The sequence below is a fragment of the Lissotriton helveticus genome, chromosome 7 (assembly GCF_964261635.1).
Source record: "Lissotriton helveticus chromosome 7, aLisHel1.1, whole genome shotgun sequence".
Taxonomy (NCBI): Eukaryota; Metazoa; Chordata; class Amphibia; order Caudata; family Salamandridae; genus Lissotriton; species Lissotriton helveticus.
Window position 1 is genome coordinate 78,412,551 of NC_136068.1, and position 25,153 is coordinate 78,437,703.

The 25,153-nt window shown below is 46.2% G+C and overlaps 2 protein-coding genes across 3 annotated transcripts in view; one reads left to right on the forward strand and one right to left on the reverse strand.

The window, feature by feature from the left end:
• CD4 (CD4 molecule) overlaps positions 1-25,153 on the reverse strand; it is a 109,881-nt gene that overhangs the window by 53,413 nt on the left and 31,315 nt on the right. For both annotated transcript variants that reach the window (XM_078651533.1, XM_078651534.1), the window contains one exon: positions 13,495-13,669. In XM_078651533.1, coding sequence (XP_078507659.1) covers positions 13,495-13,564 — 70 coding nt within the window. In that variant the 5' untranslated portion in view covers positions 13,565-13,669. The remainder of the gene's footprint in view (positions 1-13,494; positions 13,670-25,153) is intronic.
• Positions 7,744-11,800, forward strand: CCDC87 (coiled-coil domain containing 87). Its single transcript, XM_078651531.1, has one exon. The coding sequence runs from the start codon at positions 7,847-7,849 to the stop codon at positions 11,006-11,008; it is 3,162 nt and encodes a 1,053-aa protein (XP_078507657.1). The 5' UTR covers positions 7,744-7,846; the 3' UTR covers positions 11,009-11,800.

Below are 25,153 nucleotides of genomic sequence, written 5' to 3' on the forward strand. Positions count from 1 at the left end.
CTTTTGAACCAGACCAAGACCCAACATCTGACTAGTGCACGACTGACGGGGTACGAATTGACTCTACTTGCACCCCACATCACTCTGAAGAGATGCACAACTTTGAATCCTGCTACACTGTTGCCCATGCCTGAAAATGACCCCGATGCGCCCCCTATACACGACTGTGTGACCCTCACGGACGAACAGACTAGGAGTAGAATTGACCTCCGAGACATTGCTTTTACAGACCCTGATGGAGAACTATGGGTAGACGGCTCTTGTATCAAACTCCCAGACGGCACCACTTCAGCTGCCTATGCGGTGACGACAGCCCGAACAGTAGTTGAAACAGCCCGCATCACGCAATGATCCGCACAGGCGGCAGAGCTAATTGCCCTCACACGAGCATGTATCATAGCAGCAGGAACCACGGCGAACATTTACACGGACAGCCAGTATGCCTTTGGGGTGGTTCATCATTTTGGGCTCTTGTGGAGGGAAAGGGGATTCCTGACGTCCCACGGCACGCCCATCCTTCACGGAGATCTAGTCTCCGCCCTGATTGAAGCAGTTCTCCTCCCCAAACGATTAGCAGTGATCAAATGCCAGGCACACAAGAAGGTGACTGACTTAGTTGGACAGGGAAACGCACTGGCCGACATCACTGGCCGAACCACAGCTGAGAATAGGACGACGACACGCATATATGTGACCAGGTCACAAGCAGAAAAATGGACCGACGCAAGGGAAACGATTAGGGACATCCAGTCGGCCAGCACACCTCACGAACTGACTGAGTGGGCACGGGTGGGTCTAAAGGACGATGAAGGCTGCTGGCGGACAAAAGACACAAACAAATGGTTGCTGCCTGACTCATACTTGATTCCCATACTGACTATGGCACACTCCCCTGCGCACATAGGTTCTGCCCCCATGATTGAACTCATTTCCAAAGTCTGGCACAACAACAAAATCCCCGACTCAGCCAAACGCCTGGTCCAGCAGTGCCTTATCTGCCTACAACACAACCCCGGGAAAGGAACTGTGGTACCCCGGGGAGGGTTTGGGATCCCCGACCACCCCTTTGAGGTCCTCCAGATGGATTACATCCAGCTGGAGAGATGCCAAGGCTTGAAGTACGTATTAGTCATTGTATGCGCCTTCAGCAAGTGGGTGGAAGCCTATCCAATCCGTGATAACACTGCCATGACTACTGCCAAAGTACTACTGAAAGAGTTTTTCCCTCGCTACGGCCTTTGTCGAATTTTATGGAGCGACAATGGCCCCCACTTCATAGCTGAAGTTATCCAACTAATCTTGAAGGGGCTGAGGGTAAGGCAGAGGTTCCATGCGGTCTTCCACCCCCAATCCGCTGGCCTAGTTGAGCGACACAATGCTACACTGAAACTGAAACTGTCAAAAATAGTGGCCACCACAGGACTTAAGTGGCCAGATGCCCTCCCACTGGCATTGTTATCGATGCGCTCCACTCCCACTAAGCACCACTTGACCCCCTACGAGGTTGTGTTTGGGCGACCAATGAACCTCTGGACTGCCCCCAAACCAACCTCCATTCACGACGTCCCCGACGTCCTGCTGTCAGATTATTTGTGCAAATTAACTAAAACGTTGTCTGTCATTCATCAACAGGTGCAGCAGGCCATCCCCGATGCTTCCAGGGGTCCCGGTCACGATATCCAACCGGGAGATTATGTTTTAGTCCGGAATTTTCAACGGGCAAAGAGTCTGGAACCCCGGTGGACGGGCCCCTGGCAAGTACTGATCACCACTCGGACGGCTCTTCGAGTAGAGGGAAAAAGGCACTGGCTGCAAGCACACCACTGCAAGAAGGTCTCCTCGACCCTGGCCACGACAGAAAACGTCGACACCCAAGAAGAGCTCCTGAACAAAGACCGGCCATCACTGAACTGCTATCCTGATACCGAGGCACTTGAACTTGCAAAATTCTCTGATCCCACTGTGCCATCCCGGGAAGGGTATTTCCTGCGTCGAAAAGGAGGGAGCTTCGGCTAAGTAGACCACGGACTAAGTTAAAATCTCAGAACGGTGGCCTAAAACAACCAAGGGTTACCCGGAGAGAAGCTAAACAAAGTCTGTGGTTCTGCCCACTACCGAGCACCTTGAAGATGATGGAAGCGCCAGATAAGAAGATGATGGAAGCGCCAGACAAGAAGATGATGGACGTAACCGGAAATACCCACTACAGGAACCCAAAGGCTGACAATTTGCACAAATCAAAGACAATCGCCTTCTTCATTCTCTTCCTCCTTTGCCTCCTCCTCATGACTTCCTTCTGGATCTTGGAGGACAGCACGCCCGCTCATCAGATGTTGCCGACCACTGCACAGCCAACCACCATGAAAGAGCATCACCTGATCTCCCTTTCGCCTCAGCTCCGAGAAAGGCGTAAGGAGTTCTGGAACAATTCCTTCGTGCAACTATTGCACCAGCACAACCTTGCTGCAAATGCCACGAACTGCTGGGTCTGCGGGTTGCTCCCGCATGCCACTGGACACTCCATCCCCTTCATCCCTTCTCCTTTCTCAGTTCACGGCTCCTGCCTCGCCTGGTTGATCCTCTTGCAGGAAAGCCACAAGGACAACGCCGCTTCTGGTCAAACAGTGTCACACTTCTACTATGGGTTCTGGCTGAACAAAACAGGAAGGACGTCTGCCCCCTTTTGTCCTGTGACCTCAGGTTCCGCCTTCCATATGAACATCCCTGCCAAAGAACGAGTTGAAATGCAAGTGCTCCACAATCCGGCTAGACCCACCTTCTCCTACCTGCGGAAGCGAACGGCTGCCACCCTGACTGTGGCCCTGTCTGTCATCAATGTCACAGGTCTCGTGTGCCTCGAAGGCCAGGGAACACAGCTGGTGGGTCACAGTTCCTGCCACATCACCAGAACATTGGTCTCAGTTGATCCCCCCTCCTTTGTTGCTTCTCCGAATATGTACTTTGTTTGTGGCATCAAAGCTTACACTTGGCTCCCGAAAGGTTGGAGGGGTACATGCTACATCGCCTTCATTCTTCCCCCACGTATGTGGCCCCAGCCTACCATCACCGGCAAAAGCGCGCCGGAGACATTGGACAAGCCGACTCCACCGGAGCACAGTTCCTGGATGCGGTGAAGGGACTTGTTCCTCTGTGGGGCCCAATGGCAAATAGCCGCGCTATCCGACACCTAACTCAGGCAGTAGAAACAACCATTAACATCACGGCTGGCATCCTCGCTAACAACACGGCTGAGCTTCAGGCAGTCCGCCTGGTGGCTCTTCAAAACCGCCTTGTTCTAGATGTGGTTCTGGCCGACCGTGGAGGAGCATGCCGCATCATCGGCTCCAGCTGTTGCACCTACGTGCCAGATAACTCGCCTTCAGTCTACAAAGCAATCGAACACCTCCACAGACTATCCTCAGAGGTTCACCAGGAGCACGAAGGATGGTCGCTTGGAAGCTGGTTTTGGGACACTTTGAAGGACTGGGGATGGAGGTTGTTTACATTTATACTGATACCAGTCGTGGTACTGTGTGGGTGTTGCTTAGGTATTCAATGTTTGCCACCTTTGTGTTCACTCATTTCTAACTGTATGTGCCCTAAGACTTTGGACTTTAGAACTGAGCACATGAGTCCCCTCTATGAGATAGAAATACGTGGTCTTATGGGGATAGATCCGAATTGACAAGCTGGCGAGACATGTTAAAAGGGAGGACTATGGAATTTTAGTTCGTGAACTGAACATCATCTGCGCCATCTTGCCCATTCCTCAGACTCACGTATGAACATACACGACAGCCATTTTAGGTACCATGGTCTCCCTGTTCACGATCGATCATCAGTGCACTTCCCTGACCCTGCAAGCATCCCCCATGCACCCTGGCTGCCCCCGCTCTCACATGCACAAGTCATGAACCCCCCCTTCCGCATGACTCTGTCTCTGGGAATCACACCCCGCGCCTGACCAACACCTCCTTTCCTTCCATGAATACCCCTCTTTTGATAAACCCTTCCTCTACGCTCGATTGTCCACACCGATCCTTCCTTTCATGAATATCTCTCCTTTGATGACCCCTTCCTCTGAGCCCGATTGTCTGCACGGAATGCTGGTCATCCCTTAGCCTGAGGATACAGTTTATTGCCCACTACTGTATGCACTCGCCCCTCTTCAAAGGAGCTACTATTGATCATGACCTCCCCACCTCCTGAGGTTCGATCAGGCGCACACATTCCAAAGGAATCGGCGGAACAATCAGCTGCGTGATAGCCCCCTCCTATTGTATGGGGGGTGAGGACCTCTACTGTAACCACGTGTTGGAATGAGCCAGAACTGGGGGGTACCGGGGATGTCTTTTTTCCATTACTTCACAATGTCTTTATTGTAATAAAGAGCGGTCACATGTCGTAAACCAGTGTATAAAAGGCCAGGCCTCAGAGAGGCTGCTAGAGAGCACCTCGAGACGATACCTCGTTGTCCGATCTGATGTGTTCTGCTCCGTCGGAATAAAACTTGTTTCCTGTCTTCCTGTCTCCAGCGCCTGCCTCTTTATTTGATAAACTTCGTATGGTATTAGAGGCGTTTAACGCCGGGCAAAATTACTTAAGAAACATCGACTAAATCGCCTGACCATTTTTCTGATTTTCAGCACACCTATTACATTACACAAGGTCATATTGTGCTTATCTTTTGCATGTATTTATTTATTTATTTACTTATACTGGAAAGTGACTGTAAATCTTGTTTCTTTTTGCTTGAGCATTCCACAGAGTGCTTATATTTTTGTTTTCACCCGCTTCATCCTCTGTCTCCTCACTCCCACCTGCCCAATAAACTCCAGCCAAATCGCCCTCACAATGCCGCAAACTTAATGTAAAAAAAAAATACAAACTGCATTTGCTAAACACATACACTACTGCAGTCAAAACACAAAAAAATCACAACTACCTCTCGTTAAAGCGAGACCTACTGGCATTGCCAATGCTTGCAAAAGGATGCCATGTACATTGTATTAGCTGACATACTCTCTTTGCTGCAACATTATTTTGTTTGTAAAAACAATGTTTGTTTTAAATGCTGCCAAAGTCAAAACGTGGTTGTTTTTTATTCATTTATTTGTCGACATGTATTACAGAGTGCTCTTAAACTTGACTAAACCATCAGGTACCATCAACTGATCTTCATGCAAGCCCCGAGTGTGATTAGTGTATCATACTGTAAAGTGAAACTAAAAGTAGATCTTTTTTAAATGGGGTAAAAAGAAGCTAGTGGGGGCACATGAGTAACACCAGCAGAGAGGCTGGATGCAGATAAAGGAGTACAAAGACAAAATGGTGAAAGGAGCCTAACAAAAGCAGTCGTCTTACTAGAATGGGGGTGCAGAGCTCCATGAAGTCCACTAAGTAAGGGGTGTAACTTTGAATATCCGGAACTGGGAGAACTCCAAAGACAGAACTCAAAGAGACTTCAAATTCACCTTATCACTGAGTATGGATTAAAGGCAAGTTCGCAAAAAAATCATAAAAATTGAGATTACTTTACCTTCTCTGAGAGGGGAGGTAAACAACGTTTATCACAAACCTTTTTCCCCGCAGGGAATTACAATGCGGTTGTTACAACGACCACGTTTTAATTCCGCATACCATTACTCCGCAAGTCGGAACAACGGCTTGCAGAGGGGGGAGAAGGTGTTGGATTTAAAATCCAACACCTTCCTTAATGTCTGCACAGACCAGCACACGCCCCTCCGCAAGTCGTTGTTACGACTTGCGGGGTAATGGTATGCCGAATTACAACACGGTCGTTGTAACGACCGCGTTGTAATTCCCTGCATGGAAATAGACTGCGTGTTGTAACGACCGCGTTGTAATTCCCTGCATGGAAATAGACTGCGTGATAACGGCGTATATTCGAGAGGGGACCATGAGCTTCCTTAATGTAAATACCTGTCGCCATTTGAACTCCAAAAAGCGAGGCCCGACATAATTTTCTCAAATAATGCGTGTTGGGTTGCTGGCCATGTGGCACAAATGACTGGGTTACACTTATTGTCTCTCTTCACACATAATCATCCCCGTAGACACAAAACGATCTGCCCTTCTCTGCATCTGACCAGCCAATTACAGCAACACAGGCCGTACACTGGAGTGAGCGTGAAATGAGAAATGGGATGATGGCATTGGCAGGAGTGTAACATAAGCCACTGCAGCTCGCGTGGTGTTTTGGGGCACAGACCCTGTGTCTGAGAAGGGACTCTTCAGCTGTGAGGTCACACTGTCAGTGACTGCCAAATACAAACTGAATCAAAATTAGATTGCAGCACCAGCTCAGCTCAGCCGAGAGAATAAAGTGAAGTGCTGAGGATTACACCCAGGCCTCAAAGGCGGACAGGACCCCCCATCTGCAATGACTTGCCAAGCTGTTCGGGTTGCAGATTTAGCAACACACAAGACAGTAAGACTAAAGCATTTCTTATGAACCTGGCAATGGGGGTCCAATGTGAGCTCCTTCCTTTCATCTCATGGGTAAGAGGCACAGGGTTATGCGGACTCCATCCATTCAGTAAATCACAAATCCAGGATTCTTACAACACATCAATCTAATTAGATTATTCATATTTGATCAAACAAGGAAACATATGCCAACCTGAGCGTTTAAAATGCAACAGATGATCCCAGAGCTCCGGCTGGCACTGTGATCTGTTAGTGCCAGGAAACAAACCAGGAGCTGCATACATGTTCTTGAATCTGCTGCATATCTTATAAAGCTCTACTGAGCGTTCTAACGTCTGGATAAAAATACATGGCTTTCTACAACCGTGATAGGATCCTCTTAAACCCCATCGCGGGGTGGTTTAAGACATATGTAACCAGACAGTTACATAGTTATCATTAAAGCAATAGGTGCAGACGTCATTCGGCTTACGGGTGTAATGAGTCCTCTGGCACCCCGATTAGTACAGCCCTTCATTACCAAAATGGGAGACTAATTTTCGTAGCTGTCATTAGGGTCTGTGAAACCTTCGCTAAGCATTGCACACAGATTCTGCAACCAAGAGCTATCAGAACAGCCAGGTCAATCCAGAGGCAGCAAGTCAAGCAATGTAAGAAGTACCTCTCTAATACATAAAACATAATACAATAACAAGATTGCACAAAAAGAATTGTATTTTTTTCAATTCTTTTGTACAACATAGACAACTACATTTCTCTAGTTGAATTACAGGGAAAGAAATATATTTTCTAATACCTTCAATCAAATGAGCGAATACTGCACCCAACATGGATGCCTCGCTCATCCTCATGCGCTCCCACTAAAACTTCCCTTCCTTCACGCCCTGACCGCCTAAATATTAAACCTTCATCTATTTGTATATATATGTATATAGAGATAACTCTAACCACTAGTATATGCAGCAGATATTTGTACTCTCTACCATTCCTATGTGACTCTTATAGTTTATCCATTTGTATCTCTTCCCTGTGTGACTTTACAACTTGTACATTTCCAATTTTTTCTGTTTGTATCTTTTATGTAATTCATGTAATCCTAAATCCTTATGTATCGCAACTGGTTCTTATGTAAAGCGCTCTGACACCTTCGGGTAATGTTCGCGCTATAGAAAATCGCATTAAATAAATAAATACATGTTTGTCAAGGATGGAGCCCCGGACACCACGCGCTTGATGTTCTGCGTCACGCGCTCCGCTCGCGGGGGCGTGGCTTCCGCAGGAGGGCGGAGAGAATCCAAGATGGCGCCGTTTGTTTACATTCTGTCTCCAAGGCAACGGAGGAAGCGTGAGCTCCGCACGCTGTGAGTCCGGTGTCACGCCGCACATACGGGGCTCCATGGACGCCTGCACCCCCTCCCCGCGGACCCGGGGGGTCCAAGACATGCCCCCCCACCGCGGCCTCCCCCCAGACCTGGACTCCGGGGGCATCGCCCGGCTGTACCGGGAGCTGCTGCAGCCGCTGACCCTGCTGCCCCCGCCGGACCCGGGACCCCGGAAGGAACCCCCCGCGCCCCCTGCCGCCCCGGAAGCGGCCTCCCCCGCCCCCCTGACGCGGGAGGCGGTGGGCTCCGCGCCCCTCTCCGCGCTGCCCCGGCTGCTGGAGGCCCGCATGCGCCGCCTGCCCGGCCTCGGCCTCCCCGCCTCCGTGAGGGCCGCGCTGCAGGAGCTGCTGCTGGCCGAGGTGCGGGCCCTGTGCCGGGAGCCGCGGCTCTGGGCCCCCGAGCCCTCCCTGCCGCCCGAGGAGCAGCGCGAGCTGCGCAGGCGCACGGTGGCGCACGCCGCCCTGGTGGCCGAGGGGCTCCTGCAGCACTACCTGCACCTCCTGCGCGCCGCGGGCCCCGGGGGGGTCCTGGCCCCGCCCGCCGCCCTCACCCGCCTGCGGGCCCAGCTCATGCTGCACTGCGCCCGGCTGCTGCAGCCCCAGAGCGTCCGGGTCTGCCTGCTGCGGGACATGAGGGAGCTGAGGGAAGAGAGGGGTGGCACGGCACCCTCCAGAGGGGGCACTGGAGCTGGCATGCCACCCTCCAGAGACACAGCACCCTCCAGAGGCACAGCCCCCTCCAGAGGGGCCACAGGAGCTGGCACAGCCCCCTCCAGAGGGGCCACAGGAGCTGGCACGGCCCCCTCCAGAGGGGCCACAGGAGCGGGCACAGCCCCCTCCAGAGGGGCCACAGGAGCTGCCACAGCCCCCTCCAGAGGGGCCACAGGAGCTGGCATAGCACCCACCAGAGGGGCCACAGGAGCGGACACAGCCCCCTCCAGAGGGGCCACAGGAGCTGGCACTGCCCCTTCCAGAGGGGCCACAGGAGCTGACAGACAACCAAGAGAAGCCCATCCTATTAGTCCTGGAGGAGCATCAATATCCGATAGAAAACCTGCATCACCTTGGCATGAAATGTATGGCACAAACCCTGGCAGGGCAGCAGAACAGCAGGAAATGCCCACCCATCACATACAACAATCACCTTTTGGACAACGACCCATACTCGGGAAAGAAGACACAAAATACCCACAGGAGTATCGTCCCCTAACCTGCAAAACGTTCACAGGCTGCCTTTCAACTCTGACCATGGGCTACTTTGTTAAACTCAGCAGGCCCCCTATCGCGAGACCCGGACTGCAGAGGGTGGAGGACCTGAAAGAGATTCACAGCATACCACCCCTGGACTTGAGCAAAGTCTACCATTTGCTGATGTGTCCTCCGAAGCGGGAGGATTCTGTTGGTAGCATGCCTTGCCAAGCTGTAATGACACCATGCCCAGTTATGTGTTCCAAAGACCCCAAATCTGCTCAGCAAACCAGAGCTTCTCGGGTGGCAAATCTGAACAGATGTCAATCGTTGCCAAACCTGAGAATGGGAGAACTGTTGGCAGAGGAGCTGGGCATCCATATGAAGGGATTTCTTTCTCTGACTTCTCTCCTTCTACCCAGTAGTACCACCCCAGATGTTGAGGTATCTGCTGCAGATGACCTGAGGAGGCTAATGGAGCCTTCAAAGGAACAACCGTTGCCTAGTGGAGAAGACCTGGGTGACGACGCTGAACTTCCACCTTTAATCAGAGCCTTGAACCACAGCAAGGTGAACACGTCTAAACTTAGGAACATGCAAGAAAGGATAAAGGTCTTAACTGAAAAAGAGGAAGTCAAACTTCGTGAGGATACAGTTCTTTCTGGAGAACAGGCGTGTCCTCAGTCTGATGCAGTATACTTGCACATTCCCAACAAACCAACACTGAAAACTGCTGATGTGCAAATCTCAAACCGAATCTTTCTGGATGTAAGCGATATTAAAAAATACCCCCCAATCTACAACGAGTTTCAGGGGGAAATTGAACCAGCTACCGTTAGCAGATTGGACATACGCCTCTCAAAAGGAGAGGATGTTCGAGATGTCTTTTCTGAGCTCAAGAATAGCATTCCCACAGACCACTTGCAGTTTGATCAGGATCCTTGCATCGAGCCCTACGCTGTAAATGTTGATTTCTCAAAATATATAACGTCGTCAACCCTGAGCAGAAGAAGGGAAGAGCGTGTAATTAACCCAGAGCTCACAAATCTAATCCAGCATGATCAGTTCAGTATAGGCCCTGAAACAAACGATCTGCAAGAGAAGCCCACTTCCCAGGACCATAGACGTTCCCAGGCACAGTCATGGATTAAACAGTGGAAGGAAACTCTCAATCTGGACGACTTTCTAAAATATGTCTCCTCACAGGACACTGACTATTTAGGGGTGGTTTTCCATTTATACAACAGTGATGACAGTGAAGACGAAGATCAAGCTGCAATCGAAGCAGCCACTAAGCGACTAGAAGAAAAGAGAAAAGAAAAGGCAAAGTTGTTGGCACAAATTTGGTCTATGAAAGAGCAACGCTTTCCTGGGATGTGGAACTCAAACTCCATCATGCTTGGGGGCCTTGGCGGAACTGTGGAACCTGAGATGGCGGAGGAAGAGGCGAGGACCACAGCTGAACTAGAAGCAATACAGTCCAGATTGGAAGCAATATGGAAGAATCTTCATGTCCCGGAGGGTGAGAGACTTGACATGGCAATCAAGTACAGCTCCCGTGAATACCAAGCTCTTATCCCCAAGGCAGTTGACGCTTGGGAAAAGGCAACAGAGGTTATTCTGCAGCGAGAAAAATATATGGAGAAGCTCGAGAAGTTTGAGCAAACTGCTTCTGACCCCAACCGCTTCTTTCAAAAGGGCTATGAAGGCAGTTTCGCAGCTAGGCAGAAGGAGGCGAAAGAAAGAAAGGCCTTGCATTCTCAAATTTCAAAAACTGAAGTAGAACTCTTAAAAATATTGCAGAAAATAAAGAGAACGTACAAAGACACAGTGACTTTCAAGGGTCGTCCATACCTTGAGAAGATGCAGTGGGATAAGACAGAAATGCTGTATTGGATACATCAAGAACGGCGTAAGATCTCAATGGGCATAGATCCGAAGAAGGAGAACCTGTGTGCAATGCTCCCACCTCTACATGCCCCACTTTAAGAACTTTTGTCTAATTATAATAGGTTGTTGAACATTTCCCTCTGCTATTTTTCAGATTGTGCTCACCAATTTAATGTTATAAGTTGAAAGACTGAAGGAATAGCGTTGAATAAATAAATGTATTTACTGTGGGAGACATGGACAAGGAGTTGGCAGTCATCCAACGCTGGGTATAAAGCTCAACAGGTTGTCTGTCGGGGTCTCTGGCTGGTATACAGTTTAGTATATGAATAGATCTGCTGAGTTCATTCATAGCCCATATCATTCCTTAACCATCAGATGGTTTCTCCAAGATGGCATGTGCACTGAGTTTCCAAAGAAACTGATAGCACTCGGGAAGGCTGTTGCTTTGGCATGTGCTACATGCCATACTACATTAGTCAATACTGGGAGTTTTTGGAGGAAATCTATGATTTATTTTGAAAGCGCCATGAAAAAGGGTGACCAAAAAGTCTAAAACATTTTTTTTGTTTTTTATATCTTTCTTGCCAAGTATGCATAATTTAATAGTTAAGTGTAGTTTGCCCCCAAGCAATCTAGTGTTTGATGTTCAAGTATCTATTTTATTATTTATCTAATGTAATTTAAGTTCCAAGGTATTGTTCTCCAGGACACTAAAGCAGAGGCTAAGCTCTCTCCTTACAGAGTGTACAAAGAGAGGGTGGCCACAATCTCTAGCAACACCTTTCTTGCAGTTGATGGCCCATTAGAGCACCTCAAGGCTTTGCAGGTTAGTACAACAATATTTTTGAGGTGGTTTGAGCAGGACCAATAAATGATTTGCCTTCTGTCTTGAAATTTCCATTTACTGGCTTGCCAACAGGTGGCAGCAGCAAGCCAACATGTCCCCATGACTGGTGTAAACAAACACTGGCAATGCCAATAGGTCTGTCTTACAAATGCACTGTCAATTCAGGCTAAAATATTCCACGTGCGGTAATGAGTGCCTCCTCCCATCTGTGCTGTTACCAGAGAAAAAAACATACATTATCTAGTTGTCTAAGACAGTTTAGTAGCAGGTCTTGTGTACCCCTGAAATTTCACGCTCAGGCACCTGGAACAATAAACTAAATGATAACCACTATGTAGAGGCAAGCACTTTTTTGCCGAAGCATACAACTTCCACCCATTCAAAACATCTCCTGGCTCCCAATATGTGAGCAGATCCAAAGGCCCTCTACTGGTGGTTCTCACATAATTGTCTGGGAACAGGTGCTGTATCTAGCCAGACCATACAAATGCCCTATGTGTGCGTTTGGAACGATGTAGGTAGATATTTTGAAGACCCTGGGTATTTTGAGACATGTACAAGAGAGTTTGTCTTAACTAATATATCTTCAATGTGCAAAATTCTGGATCATTGCAGAATTTTGTCTCGATAATCAAAATTACATTTAACCACCCCTTGCTTTGGTGCCACATTTTTAAACACTAGAGGTACTTTTGGTGTCCGATGCTTGTGGTACCATAGAATATTGTTCAGTACTGGCTTACCCTTAAACTGCACCTGACCCATCACAGTCTCCCTTTACAAGCACTCTTACTTGCTGTTCAGTACTCAAAGCAAGGTATGCAAGGCCATCCAGAGACGTGCTTTTTTCCTCGGGTTCGCCTTAGGAGAAAGAGAGGAAAAGCACTAGAAAGTTTTGAAATGAGTGTTTTACTTTCTTCTTTTGAGAGTGGGTATAAATGGAATGCTTATGTAGCAGAAAAGTAATTTTCTTAACCCCTTGCATGCTGATGACGGCCCCCAGCTGTCATGCACTACGGCGCTCGTGTGCTGATGACGGCTGGGGGCCGTCATAAACCCGCCCACTTGCGATTCTGCCGCACAGGCGCAGAATCGCGGCCGCATGGAAAGGGTTAAGGAGAGTATTTTCTGTTGTGAATAAATACCTAAACCACGGGTATTTATTTATTTGAGGTACATCGTCGTCGTAGCTAAAAATTCATGTAAATGCAATCGTTTCTTTCCCCGAAAGCCCATCTTTAGCTCAAGCAGCAGCAGTATTAATTCTCCTACCACAACAGTCATCTGAGGCAGTGCAGCTGAAAGGTTGGCTAGAGTGCTGTTTTTCTTTATTGTTTTAATATAGTAGTAGTACTGTAACTGAATAGAGTAAAACAGGCTAGCGTGGTTCGAACCTGGTGGACGGGGCAGAGGTGTTCACTCGACCACAAGTGGGAGAGTCTATTGACATATACACGATGTCATGTTGGCTATGTCTCTTAGGCACTAGCTGGACTTTTCGTGTGTGGTAGAGGGCTATGCAGAGCGCTTGGAACTGTCTGAGGGTATGTTCAGGGCTGTTTGGGGACTTGAGGATAAACAATGGCAATTAGTTGAATGGCGAGGAAGAAGGAAAGAGAACTCATGAGTAGGGATATAAGGGATAGGGATATTCAAGGAGGGAAGCGTACCTTATGCTGTGTTGGTTCAATCTATCCTTTAATGCCAACAAAGCTCCTTTCACCACCGGACTCACCTGGTTGGATTCCCAGCAGAAGACACAGGGCAGTGAGCCAACTCTTGCTCTTTCTTGTGTGTGAATCCATTTTGTTTGGTCGCCCCCTCCAGGTATAGTCCTCTCAGCTGGGCTGTTGAGTGAAGGCAGACTGACGTAAGCTTCTGGAATCCAACTGCATAAAACTGCAGCCTTACTTCATATTTGATATAGGAAAGATAAGAGAGTAGGAATCAGAATCAGGAACAACAGCATATGCTCCATGAGCCCCCTAAAAATCTGCCAAACAGGTTCATTTCCATGATATTGATAAAATGTGCCTCCACTGCTGGCTTCCAGTAGCCAGGATCATACAATATTTGTGCCAAATACTTTAAAGGTCGCTGGTGGAGTTAACAATCCACCCACCATCAGTGTAAATGTGTTCTCTGTTTTTGATTGGAGCAGTAAATATTGGGCTACCAACAAATGTTCCCTCTTATGTGTTCCTCTGTGTATGGCAATCAAGGGCTTCTGTGTACTGTAGCCAAGGCTGTGTGCCCTGAAGACTAGTGAAAATTCACTATGCAAGTAAGTGTGGTGCGTGAGCTTCTAAAATTCTTTGTGTTCACTCCAATGAAGGTTTATTTGAAAATGAATGGAAAATGGTTCATTTTGATTCAGTCTATCAACATGTGAAAGTCACTTTTAAGATAACTGATTTAAGGTAATAGCATAGTAAACCACAATGGTCACATTAACACCTTGTAGTTTGTGTTCACTTACGGAAAGCTGAAAACATATACTCTCAGGCTGCCACAAACCAGCGATTTCTTTATTTAAAAAAAAAAATCGTGATTCAACCAGTTTTTTTTATTCCTTCAGCAGAAGACACTCAAAATACACAAAAATAATACACATCTGACTCCCTTATTTAATAGGGCATAGAGGAGCTCTATGTGTCCTTGACAAGGTCGATTCTGGTAACCCAGGTAACACCTGTTAATCAATTATGCTATCCAACTGAATAGTGTCTCTCCCTGCCCGTGCATCATTTTCCTTCAGGGATACCTGCACTTTGGAGGTTCAAGATTCTCTTGGTCCTCACACATATATATGATCTAGGATCCTACATCTTTCATAATTTTTATGCCAGCAGCACAAAACGGGAACAACTTAGGTAGTACAGAGTGGTGCTCCTTTTGACAAATGTGTTACTACAAAGGACACCACCCCCTCTGTGACCAAGATACCGGTTCCTCCTAAAATCTAGGGTGTCAAGACATTAGTCATCAATCGGTTGGGTGGGTCCCAACTCAAGGGATTAGATAAGAAAAAAAATCCATAGAAGCACACTTAGTCTTCATGTAAGAATACATTCAATTCCACTAACATTAGGGATACACATGCCCCGACCATTTAGGCTAATTTAGTTGGGCAAAAACATGTTGGCAGACGGGTATATATATGGGTGTGAGCCATTGATCTCCATGACCCATTCACGTTAGTTTTAATCATACCTAGTGTCCAGTTGATTAAAGTTGTTGTTCATAGTACACTGGTATTTTTACTTTTCCATCTGGATCCCCTTTTATGTCGGTGTTATCCAGTAAGATTTATTCAAGAACTCCCTCCTACCGCCATTGCAGCCTGTGGTTTGCTAGTGGACTGAACACTTACATTAGAGGGCCGAAAGCGCTGTGAGAGGTAGTGTTTTTGGATACGCTGAACAGCCTGGCTTTACTGAGCATCCCAATTATTTCTTCCTTATTCTCTGTGGACCTCCTTCTGAGTAAATTAAACTAAGGAGACCCAGGTAAGCATGCTGAAAGCACACAATATACATCAAACACAAAAACATTTCCTTTCCTTGTCTCACCTTCCACCTCTCGTGCCATACCCTCTCCCCCAGCCCCTCTTTCGATGTAAATTGATTTCATGACTTTACTCTCTCTGTGACTTCCTGTCACAGCTTCGCTCGTAATCTGTCAAGGTTGCAGCAGACGCCTAAATGCATGTGAGCTCAGTGGTCAATCGGACAGTGGCTGTGTGGGAAAGTTTACTTGCTGTGCGATGATGGGGCATGTGCAGTTGGACTGCTATCAGTCCACGCATCTGTCTCCCAAAAACCAGAAGAACTGCTAAACAAGAGAACACACCCATTTCCACTGCTCTCTGCCACCATATAACACCAAAAATAATTTTGCAATGTATGTCTCTGGGCCCCTAGGTGAGCATTTGATTCGCAGAGCAGAAATGTGAAAAGCCATGTTTTTAACATAAAGGGTTTCTCTGCAGGGGATTATTACAAAGTTATCAGTGTGAATGTCTGTTAATGATGCCCTTTGGTGCACTTTGCCCTGGTCTTTGGTCTATCTAGCCTACACTTAAAAGGAATTACACAGACTCTGTCAGAGTGTTTTATACATTCCTAATGTAATAAGAAGTGTGTGTGCACTCCTGAATTTGAAATGTGCTGAAGAGTAAGAAGAGCGGCGCGGCTACTCGGGCGCACACCTTAGAGGGAACATAGCTACCAACCAGAGCCGGACTGGCCGTACCAGGCATCGGGAGTTTCCCTGGGAGGCAACAAGGGTGGAGGCGGTTTTGTAGCAGTGGGGGGCGGTTTTGTTACTGGATGCCGGTTTCGCAGCATTGCTGTCATATCACCCCCCAGTAACAAAGGCAGCAGTGCTTCACACTTTCCCCCTCTGAGGGCTAGTCTGACAAAATTGCCAAGGCTACTTTGAGTTCCCAGTCCGACCGTACTACCAACCATGTTTTGCTTAAAGTCAATGACCAATTTTCTGCTCTGTGCACGTTTACTCCATATAATCATTGGAATTTATACACTCCAAGCCCAATAGTACGATCATTCATTTTTGCGTAAATTACTTGTATAAAATAATATATTATTTTTGCTGTGGGGTCTCTGTAGCTTCCGCTTCTCTTCTTGGGCCTCTTTAGTTCACTGCTTTATCTAAGAGACCTGGGGCAGATATCACTCCTTGTTGGCTTGTGCCTGCCACAAGTCTTCTGTGTTTGAATTGTGAGATATGGTCTAGTCTAGTGCATAGATTAGCTCATCTCCACTTAGCCACAACCCATTATACCCACGTGCCTCCCCTTTTTTGTGACCCAACACTGGAGTGATTGGAAGCAGTCACCATTAGACTAAATTCACTATACCGTGTGTACGTGTGACTGGCAGCCGCGTTTGCCTGTTAAAGGCGCAGTGGAGCACTCACAAAGCAGCATACTGCCAAGTTGAAAATATCCACTTCCTTCCATGTATGTAGCAATGTGAATGTAAGTGGGTGACTAACCAGACCTGTACAGTCATGTCAATGTACTAGCATTTTATACCGCATTTCTAACATTTGTATGGTTCCATAGGGTTTCTCATTGGCTCAGTTTAGGGTCGTCTGCTATCGATTGGTAAAAAAAGATGGGCCAATTAGGATGTCAGGTTTTTGTAGTAGATAATCAGTATGGCTGTGTGCTGATAGATAACACTGTACTGACCATACTATTGACATGCGTCATCACTGAACGACCACCATGCTTATATGCAATGTTGACCACGTGTGGGTGGAGTGTATTTAAGCTAACTTGAGAGGACATGGATGTGCTGTTGACGTGACAAAGCTTGGCCAACTCAAAGGCATTCGCTCTTGTCCAGACTTTACGAAGTTTAAAAACTCTTAAAGATCTGGTTGTTTTAGTCAGCCCACCGAGATGCATCTATACGTGTGAGTCGTTGCACTATATTAAGTTATAATAACACAAAAACAAGGCTTGTTGTGCCCATAACCCAGGAGTTACACTGAAGATGTTTTTTTGGTGGAGGTCAAGGTACAAAATACCTGGACGGTTCTTAATAGGATGAAACTTTGGATGGTGAGTGCTTTTGGGAGTTCGGAGATACATGGCTAGGGGGCATATTGGAGCAGTTGCATGTATGTAAGACCTGCCGGCGGATGTGTTCTGGAGGGAACTGCATGGTATTTAGTGGCGTTGGGCATTATCCTGCTGTACCAGCTTCAGACGAGTGCCACAAGACCGGTTTAGTGGTTCAAAATGGCCCTACTTAACTCCAATTTGTGACTTGTAGGTCACAAAACAGAAGCAAAACCAAATAAATGACACAGCAAGTACAAAGAGATGCTTCCACCTCTTTGAAGTGGGGCAGGAGGTATCATTGGAACCAAACATGTTTAGAAAAAGAGAAGTGATAAAAAAATGCAAAGACAAATATAACAGAGGCAAATGAAATGAGAGTATGAAAAAGGAAAATTCAAAGGAGTAACGAGGGAAGGAAAAACACAAGGTGAAAAGAAGTGTGGAGGGAACAAAAGGCGAATAAAGAGAAAGGTGGAAAGGAGGAAAGAAAAGTTTAAAAAGAAGGGTGGAGTCTGCTCATGGAAACAATTCCAGCTGATCTCAAAGAAAAGGTACGAATTGTGTGCTTCCCTCACTTACACAATGCCATTGTACTAAGTAGGGAAGATTTTTATATCTTCTGGCTACTGCCCTGAGCCAGTTAGAATACATATTAGTACCTCGTTGGATATGTGTGAGATGTCCTGGCTTTCTAAACTTCAACGTTCTGTCCTCTTGTGCCTACAAATACCAGAATGTAAAGTGGCGTGAGGTAAAAAGGGAGTCGGGCTCAACAACTTGCACCTGGCATCGGCCACCTTTATCCCTCTGCCTTGGTAGCAGTCTCCTCTGAATCAATTTACACTTGAAGACAGAATCAGGCTTCACTTGGCCAGGCTGTTTTTTCCCCACTGGTAAATGTGTGACCAGACTTTGGGCCTGATTACAATATTAGGCGGTCGGACCACCGGCTGCTATTGAGGCGGTTGGGAGACCGCCCGACGAGCCTGCTGCGGTCTGCTGTATGTGGATTTGACCGCGGGGCTAGTGGTTGAAAACGCATCTGCACCATGATGGGGGAATGCTGCGGCCCTAAAAAAGGGTGGCAGCACAGGCCGACTCCATGCAGCAACTCCTGCACGTCCGTGCACCATGTGCCATGTCGTGCATGGCACACGGTGCAGGGAGTACAAGTAGGGGCACAACATGTGCCCCCAGGGTCACTTTTTATTGGCGTGCGATGGCCGAGGACCCTGCTTGGGCCTCTCCTGGATACTTTTCCAACAACCTTTTCATGGCGGGGTTCCCCCGTGGAAAGGCTGCACGAAAGAGATATCGAAATCCCGTCGGTGGTGTCTGCCTCAGAACCCCGCCGTTCTGGGGTGCTCCTCTGACCGCTGTACTCTGGATCTGTGATGCTGGCAGAGGCGGCGGTCTTGTGTCCGGCACCTGTGTGTCCGACCGCCAGTATCATTATACGGCGGTCAGACCGAAGGGCTGTCGGACTGTCAGTGATGGTCTGTTGGCAGACTGACCGCCAACCAGACCCATTCTCTTATACTCGCTTGTGATAGGGCAGAGGCAGTCAGTGAATACATCTAAGGGCATCTATAGATACAGTCAGCACTGACCTATTACACCACAGGTGGGAGGTGTGCTCCCAAGATTTACAGCCGTGGTCAAGGAACAGAGAAGATATGTGTAACTTTGCACACATTTGTTCCATTGCAACTTTACAACGTCACATCTTTAGTTCTTCTCTGTGCCTCCATGAAAGTGGGCAACCCTATGAAATTAAGGGTGGCCTTCTCCAAATGGCGTGATTGGACCACACTGCCAAGTCTAGTTCTCCCATCACTGAACAGAGCCAAGTCTAAATGCAGGCAGCACTTAAGTGCACTTGAGTTTCTAAGCACAGAGAACACATTACTGCTACTTTGAGGTGAGTCTAAGAGGTGGGTAAGGAAAGCTGCCTGTGGCTACCAACAGACGAGGAGAGTGGCCAGGATGGGGAAGTGCGTGAAACCACACCGAGACTCGCACCTCTTCCTCCCCCACACCAAATCTCAGCGGGTTGGAGTTATTTCGGGGTCTTCGTAAGTCAGGTTGACGGGCTGCGGTGAGTGCTCTTGGGCTGCGTTTGGTGGAAACTTTCATTTGAGGGATACTTTGATCTCCCCTCAAGCACCCCTAAAGCCGCCACATACCCCCCCAGCCCTGATTCTTCTCCTGTTTTCTGCGAAAAGAATCTATTTTGAGACATTTGTTTAGTTTTGATTGTTTTCAAAGTTTTCATTTATTTTTAAACATGTGAACCTAGGTTTAGAAGTGATGGGGGGCTTGTAGGTATCTGAGCCTGGGAAGGAGTGTGCATTTTGTACAGTGAGTGCTCAAAGGTCTGAAGGGAGCCATGGTTATAGGGTGTAATAGCTTGTTGAGTCACAAACTTATCATTATGGAGGACCAGAGGGAAGGATAAGTTACACCCTGTAGTAGCTGACACCCAGTCTGCCAGGTTATCTTAAAGTTCCTGATTCCTTCCCATCCCTCTTCATTCCCCAGCTCTAAATTGTCTGCTGGCCGGAAGCAGAGCCACGGGTCTTCTAATTCAGATAAGGCCGGTAGTTGTTGCCAATGATTTGATTTGGGCATTTCTATAGCGCACGAATGCCCAAGGGCATCTAGGCGCTAGTGCAGAAAGACCCAAAAGGTTGCTGATGAGAAACGCAATAAGAAATTTTATTTGGCAAAAAGCCAAGTTTTTAGCGGTTTTCTGAAAGTTAATAGCGTTGGACTGTTCTTTATGTCAGCCGGAAGCGAGTTCCATGTTTTAACTGTCTCAAAGTTGAAACTTCTTCCACCCCAATGAGCTTTCTTGAATCTGGGGGTCTGTAGAAATTTGCTATGTGAAGATCTGAGGTTTCTGGAGGGCACATACCAGATCAGATGCTTCTTCAAATGTTGAGGACAGACACCGTGCAATGCCTTAAATGCTAAGCATTGAGATTTATGCAAAGGAAAAGTGTGAGTTACTGGTGGGAGAAGTCCTCCCACTCCTTTACATAGACTGGGATGACTTTAAGGACTCCTTGGCCAACAGTAGAAGATTATCCTGCACTTGCATCTAGAGAGTACTGTGTGCTGCAAGGGGCGCTGATGTGGCTGCAGGTCTCACACTAGGGAACATGGTTTTTCTGGAACCTAAAGAAAATGTTTGTTCATTGCATGAATCGCCATATGTAGGGTGTCCCATATGTCCCACAGATTGTTGGTGCAGGACACATCTATGAGGCCTTAGCTCCTTTCCTGCCAGTTATTTTTGCATTACAAGTCACAGAAACCCACTATAACTCCCATTCGGACAAATGAATATTCAACAAAAATTCACCATAACTCCCATTCGGACAATGAATATTCAACAAAAATTCTCGCCTATGCAGACGATATTGCCATTGTCACCGCTAACCCAAACTTGGCTATGCCAATTATTGAACAGGAGGCACTAATTTTTGGCAATATCTCCGGATACGCTCTGAATCGAGGGAAAACCCAAATAATTACTAACACCAAATATGTTATGACAGATTCACGTATAACAAATTCAGCCACCTACTTAGGAGTTACAATAACTTCAGAATTAGAGAATCTAGTCGACCTGAACTTTAATCCTATTTCAAACAAAATACAAAAAGACCTTCGCCGTATTAATAATCTACATCTTTCTCTAATAGGACGGATAAATGCCCTAAAAATGGTCTATTTTCCAAAACTTTTGTATTTATTTAGAGCGATTAATCTGGAAATCTCAGATCAATGGTTTAAAAAAATGGAACATATCTTTACGGACTTTATCTGGTCATATACTCAGCCTCGCCGCGCCTATAAACTTCTCACACTTCCCAAAGAAAGAGGAGGGTTAAGTCTTCCAAACCTTAGGTTATATTATTGGACAACAGTCTTGCTATATAATCATGAGCTTTTTCTTCTTGATGGAACAGAGATATCTCGGGATAATGACTCACCGACCATTCATCAATCAATATTAGATCATAGAAGTTTCGGCTACACTCATAGCCGTATTTAAAGTTTGGAAATCTGTGAGGAAAATGATAGGTTTGGGACGGTTATCTTTTTATACACCAATACAAAACAACCCCCTCTTACCAGACATATTTAAAGATTCCTATATTGACAGATGGATTGCAGCTGGAATTACCTATATAGGTTGCTTCTTCTCCGTAGAAGGGATATATTCTTTTCAGTTTTTGAAAGATAAATATCATCTAGGATGGAGAGATTTCTTTAAATATCTCCAAATTAGAGATTTTCTATTACGACGAGTGAGGAGTGAAGACACTATGCCTAAAAACATCATAGCTGAAACTCTTAGCCATTATCAGGAAAAAATACGGATTGGGGTTTTTTACCAACTATTACTTACACATTTACCTGATGACAGGCAGAAGATTATTCAGAAATGGCAAATGAAATTTACAATTTCAACTGATGAATTTGAGTATGTAAATGAGCTATCACAAACTGCACTCATGTCAACTAAACTACAAACACAATTTTATAAAATATGCTTCTTCATGTACTATACTCCAGATAGAATTGCCAAATGGGGTAATGGGAGAGGAACATGCTGCTTTCGTTGTAACTTACAAGATGCGGATTGTATTCATATTTTTTCATCTTGTCCCGCCTTAACTTCTCTCAAATCAAAAATTGAACATTTCCTCTCATTAATCCTTAAAACAGTGATTAACCTATCTGATCAAACAGTTTTATTAGGCTTAGCAAACCGTACTAATCTGAATACTGGTCATGAACTGATTTTTATTTCAATGGCTGTATTAAGAATTTGTATAGCATCGGCTTGGTTAGATCCTATCGCCCCCTCATATCAACAGTGGTTTTCAAGACTTAGCAATTTTCAATCTAGAAATGGCAATATATAAAACTAAAGGTAGGAAACGTAGAATAAAAGGTCTCAAAATGTGGTCTCCTCTAATAGAATGGTCTGAACTTTAGACACTCATGTGACAATAACATGGTTAAAAATGTTTAGTCGTAATGTATACCAATCTACCCTAATGTTTATTTTTATCTCTATGATTCATCTGTTAATTTAAATATGAAATTTTATGTATTATTATTATCTATAAGCTTTTTCAAATTCTTTTTGTTCTATACTTAATCTGCCCGATCAGAGGGGGGTGGGGGTTGTCTTATGTGTTGTATTGTCTTCTCGTTGTATAAAATCCAATAAAAAGATTTAAAAAAAAAAAAGTCACAGAAACCATAAAAATGTAACACATCTCGTTGGTGTAGTACATTTCAAATATTTGAGGTTGTCGTACCTTCAGGTTCTTATCTGTTTCCTTGGAATGTGAGCCTGAGGACGTAAGACAGGCAGTGAGGGCTCCTGGTTCATATGAAAATCTGAAATCAGTGGTGATTTATAAAGATGGAGTATGGTTGGTTCCCTTCTGTAAACATGATAGAATGGAATGCACCCAGAGTAAATATCTGTTGTGATTCATTCAACGATTTCGTTCCAAAACATTTTTGCGAGGAAATAAGACCGGCAGGGAGGGCTCCTGGTTCATATGAAAATCTAAAATCATTGGTGATTCATAAAGATGAGGTATGGTTGGTTCCCCTCTGTAAAAATGATGGAATGGAATGCACCCACAGTAAATATCTGTTGTGATTCGTTCAATGTTCCAACACATTTTTGCTGGTAAACGCAATCAGAGAATATGCGTCATGTTGTGCATACTTAGAAAAGATTTCCGGCTTTGTTTCAGGTCTTACACACTCTAGTTTGGCAACAGGGTGTTTTGGTCACACATTTTCATAGAGATTAAATCTTCTCTGGTAGTGCGAAGGAGATAATCTAAAGCAAAGTTTTCCATACCCTGCTTGGTTTTTCAGTTTGGCACTGCCATCCCCTTGAAAGTTTTTAGGTGACCCTAGATACGGTGTTTTTAACGTTTAAACCATAAGAAGCTTTGATTCAGAAAGCTGTTCACATGATGTGTTTGACCACGAAAGATTTCCCACCAGCGCAACACAAATTTTAGAATCCTACTAAATAGCCTTTCATAGAGGTCTAGCAATTTAGTGCTGGTGCACTGTGACTTTATGTAATGCATGGATGTCATTTAGGTGTGGCAGCTGAGACCCATAGCCTCTTTCCTGTGACCCTTAGCACTGACTGGTGGCAAAATCAGTGCCAAGAACACAGGGCTTACTTTTATGGCCGTCATGGCTCCGCATTTGCTTTCTGCTTATCTTCATTCATTAATAGTGAATCACTGTTAGTGTAATAAAATAGAGCAGCAACAATACCTTCCCTGCCAGTAACAGTAGTTTGTGGGAGAGTACATATGTGTGTGTGTGTGAAATTGGTTTGTTGATTAAGGGTGGTGAAACCCTACACAAGCAACAGCCGCAATTCTTGTCAAGGTGAACCACAGAAAGTCACTAAATTAACCTGTGCTTAACCCTCTGGTAGCATGGCACAAAACCAGCCAGGCTTAACTTAGAAGCAATGTGTGAAGTATTTATGCAGCACACGAACATTATTAACATGAAAACACAAGACAAGGAAAATCCCACACCAATTTAGAAGAATAGAGTATAATGTAATAAATTATTTGACACCAAAACTAAAAAAATCAGCAGAACCTGAGCTATGCAATTTGAAAGATTTATAGTAAGTATTGTGCCTCAAAGCACAAAGCATCACTTGCTGCAATTTTGTCAAACTAGATCGGGAGAAAGTAACAAGTTCAGGCCGACCACGATGGAGGGCAGTCCGGATACAGTGACCGGGTTAGTATTGCTGAAAAAGATGCCTTCTAAAGTTCAACAGGAAGAGTTCCGTTCACAGTGGAAGAGTCGGCAAGGAGCAGGGATAGCGTTGTGGATGGTCATCACTGTAGCACAAAGCGTAGGCCAGGCGCCATGGTTGGTTGTTGCTGTAGCTCAGATATACTGTCAAGCGTCAGGTATGGTCGTTGCTGGGGATTCACGTTGGCGTTTACCACAGGCTGTCGATGCAGTAGCGTGAACTGCAGATCTTGCGGTGCTGGTTGTCGCTAGCGGTCGCTGTAGCGTGAAGAGTCAGGTTCACCAGGGTTTTTCATTGGTGTGGACAGCAAAATCTTGCCACAATCAGGCCCATTCTTGATCGCAAAGAGCCCAAAACTTCAGGATTTCAGCTTTTCTTCAAGAAGGAGTTCAACTGATGCCACACCAAGGGTCCAAGACATGAGGGGCACCTCTTGGGAATCAGGATCTCACTCCAGCAGAGGCAAGCTGGGCGCAGACAAGTCCATTTGCAGGTACAGTGCAGCAGATCGGCTGGGCAGTTGCAGGAAGTCCTATGGAGCTTGTGTGACCGTGTAGCTTAGAACAGCAGGTCAGTCTGCTGACCGTTGGAGTCACTTCATTTTGGAATGAAGGGTGCAGGTCCAGTCTTCCATCTCAGCAAGTAGGGTAGGCCTCACGTATCAGGGTAGCAGGGTATCCTGTTTTATCCACAGGTCCAGAATTGTACAATTCAGCGGGTCCACTTTTTATACCTGAGCCCCACTTTGAAGTGAGAGAACCTTAAGGAGTTTTCCCATACAGAGGTCTCTAGAATTTCCTGCCATCCTGCCCTAGTCCTAGCCTGTCTGGGGGGCCAGTAGGCTAATGAGAAGTCCTTTATGTATGAGCTGAGCCAGTGCCTTTGAAGTGCAAGTGTGGTATGTGGCAGCTCTGCGCTCCTATCAAACCAGTTTGCCAACACCCAGAACCTCCTTTG

Coding starts and splice junctions, on each gene's coding strand:
- CCDC87 (XM_078651531.1), top strand. CDS start 7,847: ATGGACGCCTGCACCCCCTCCCCGCGGACCCGGGGGGTCCAAGACATG.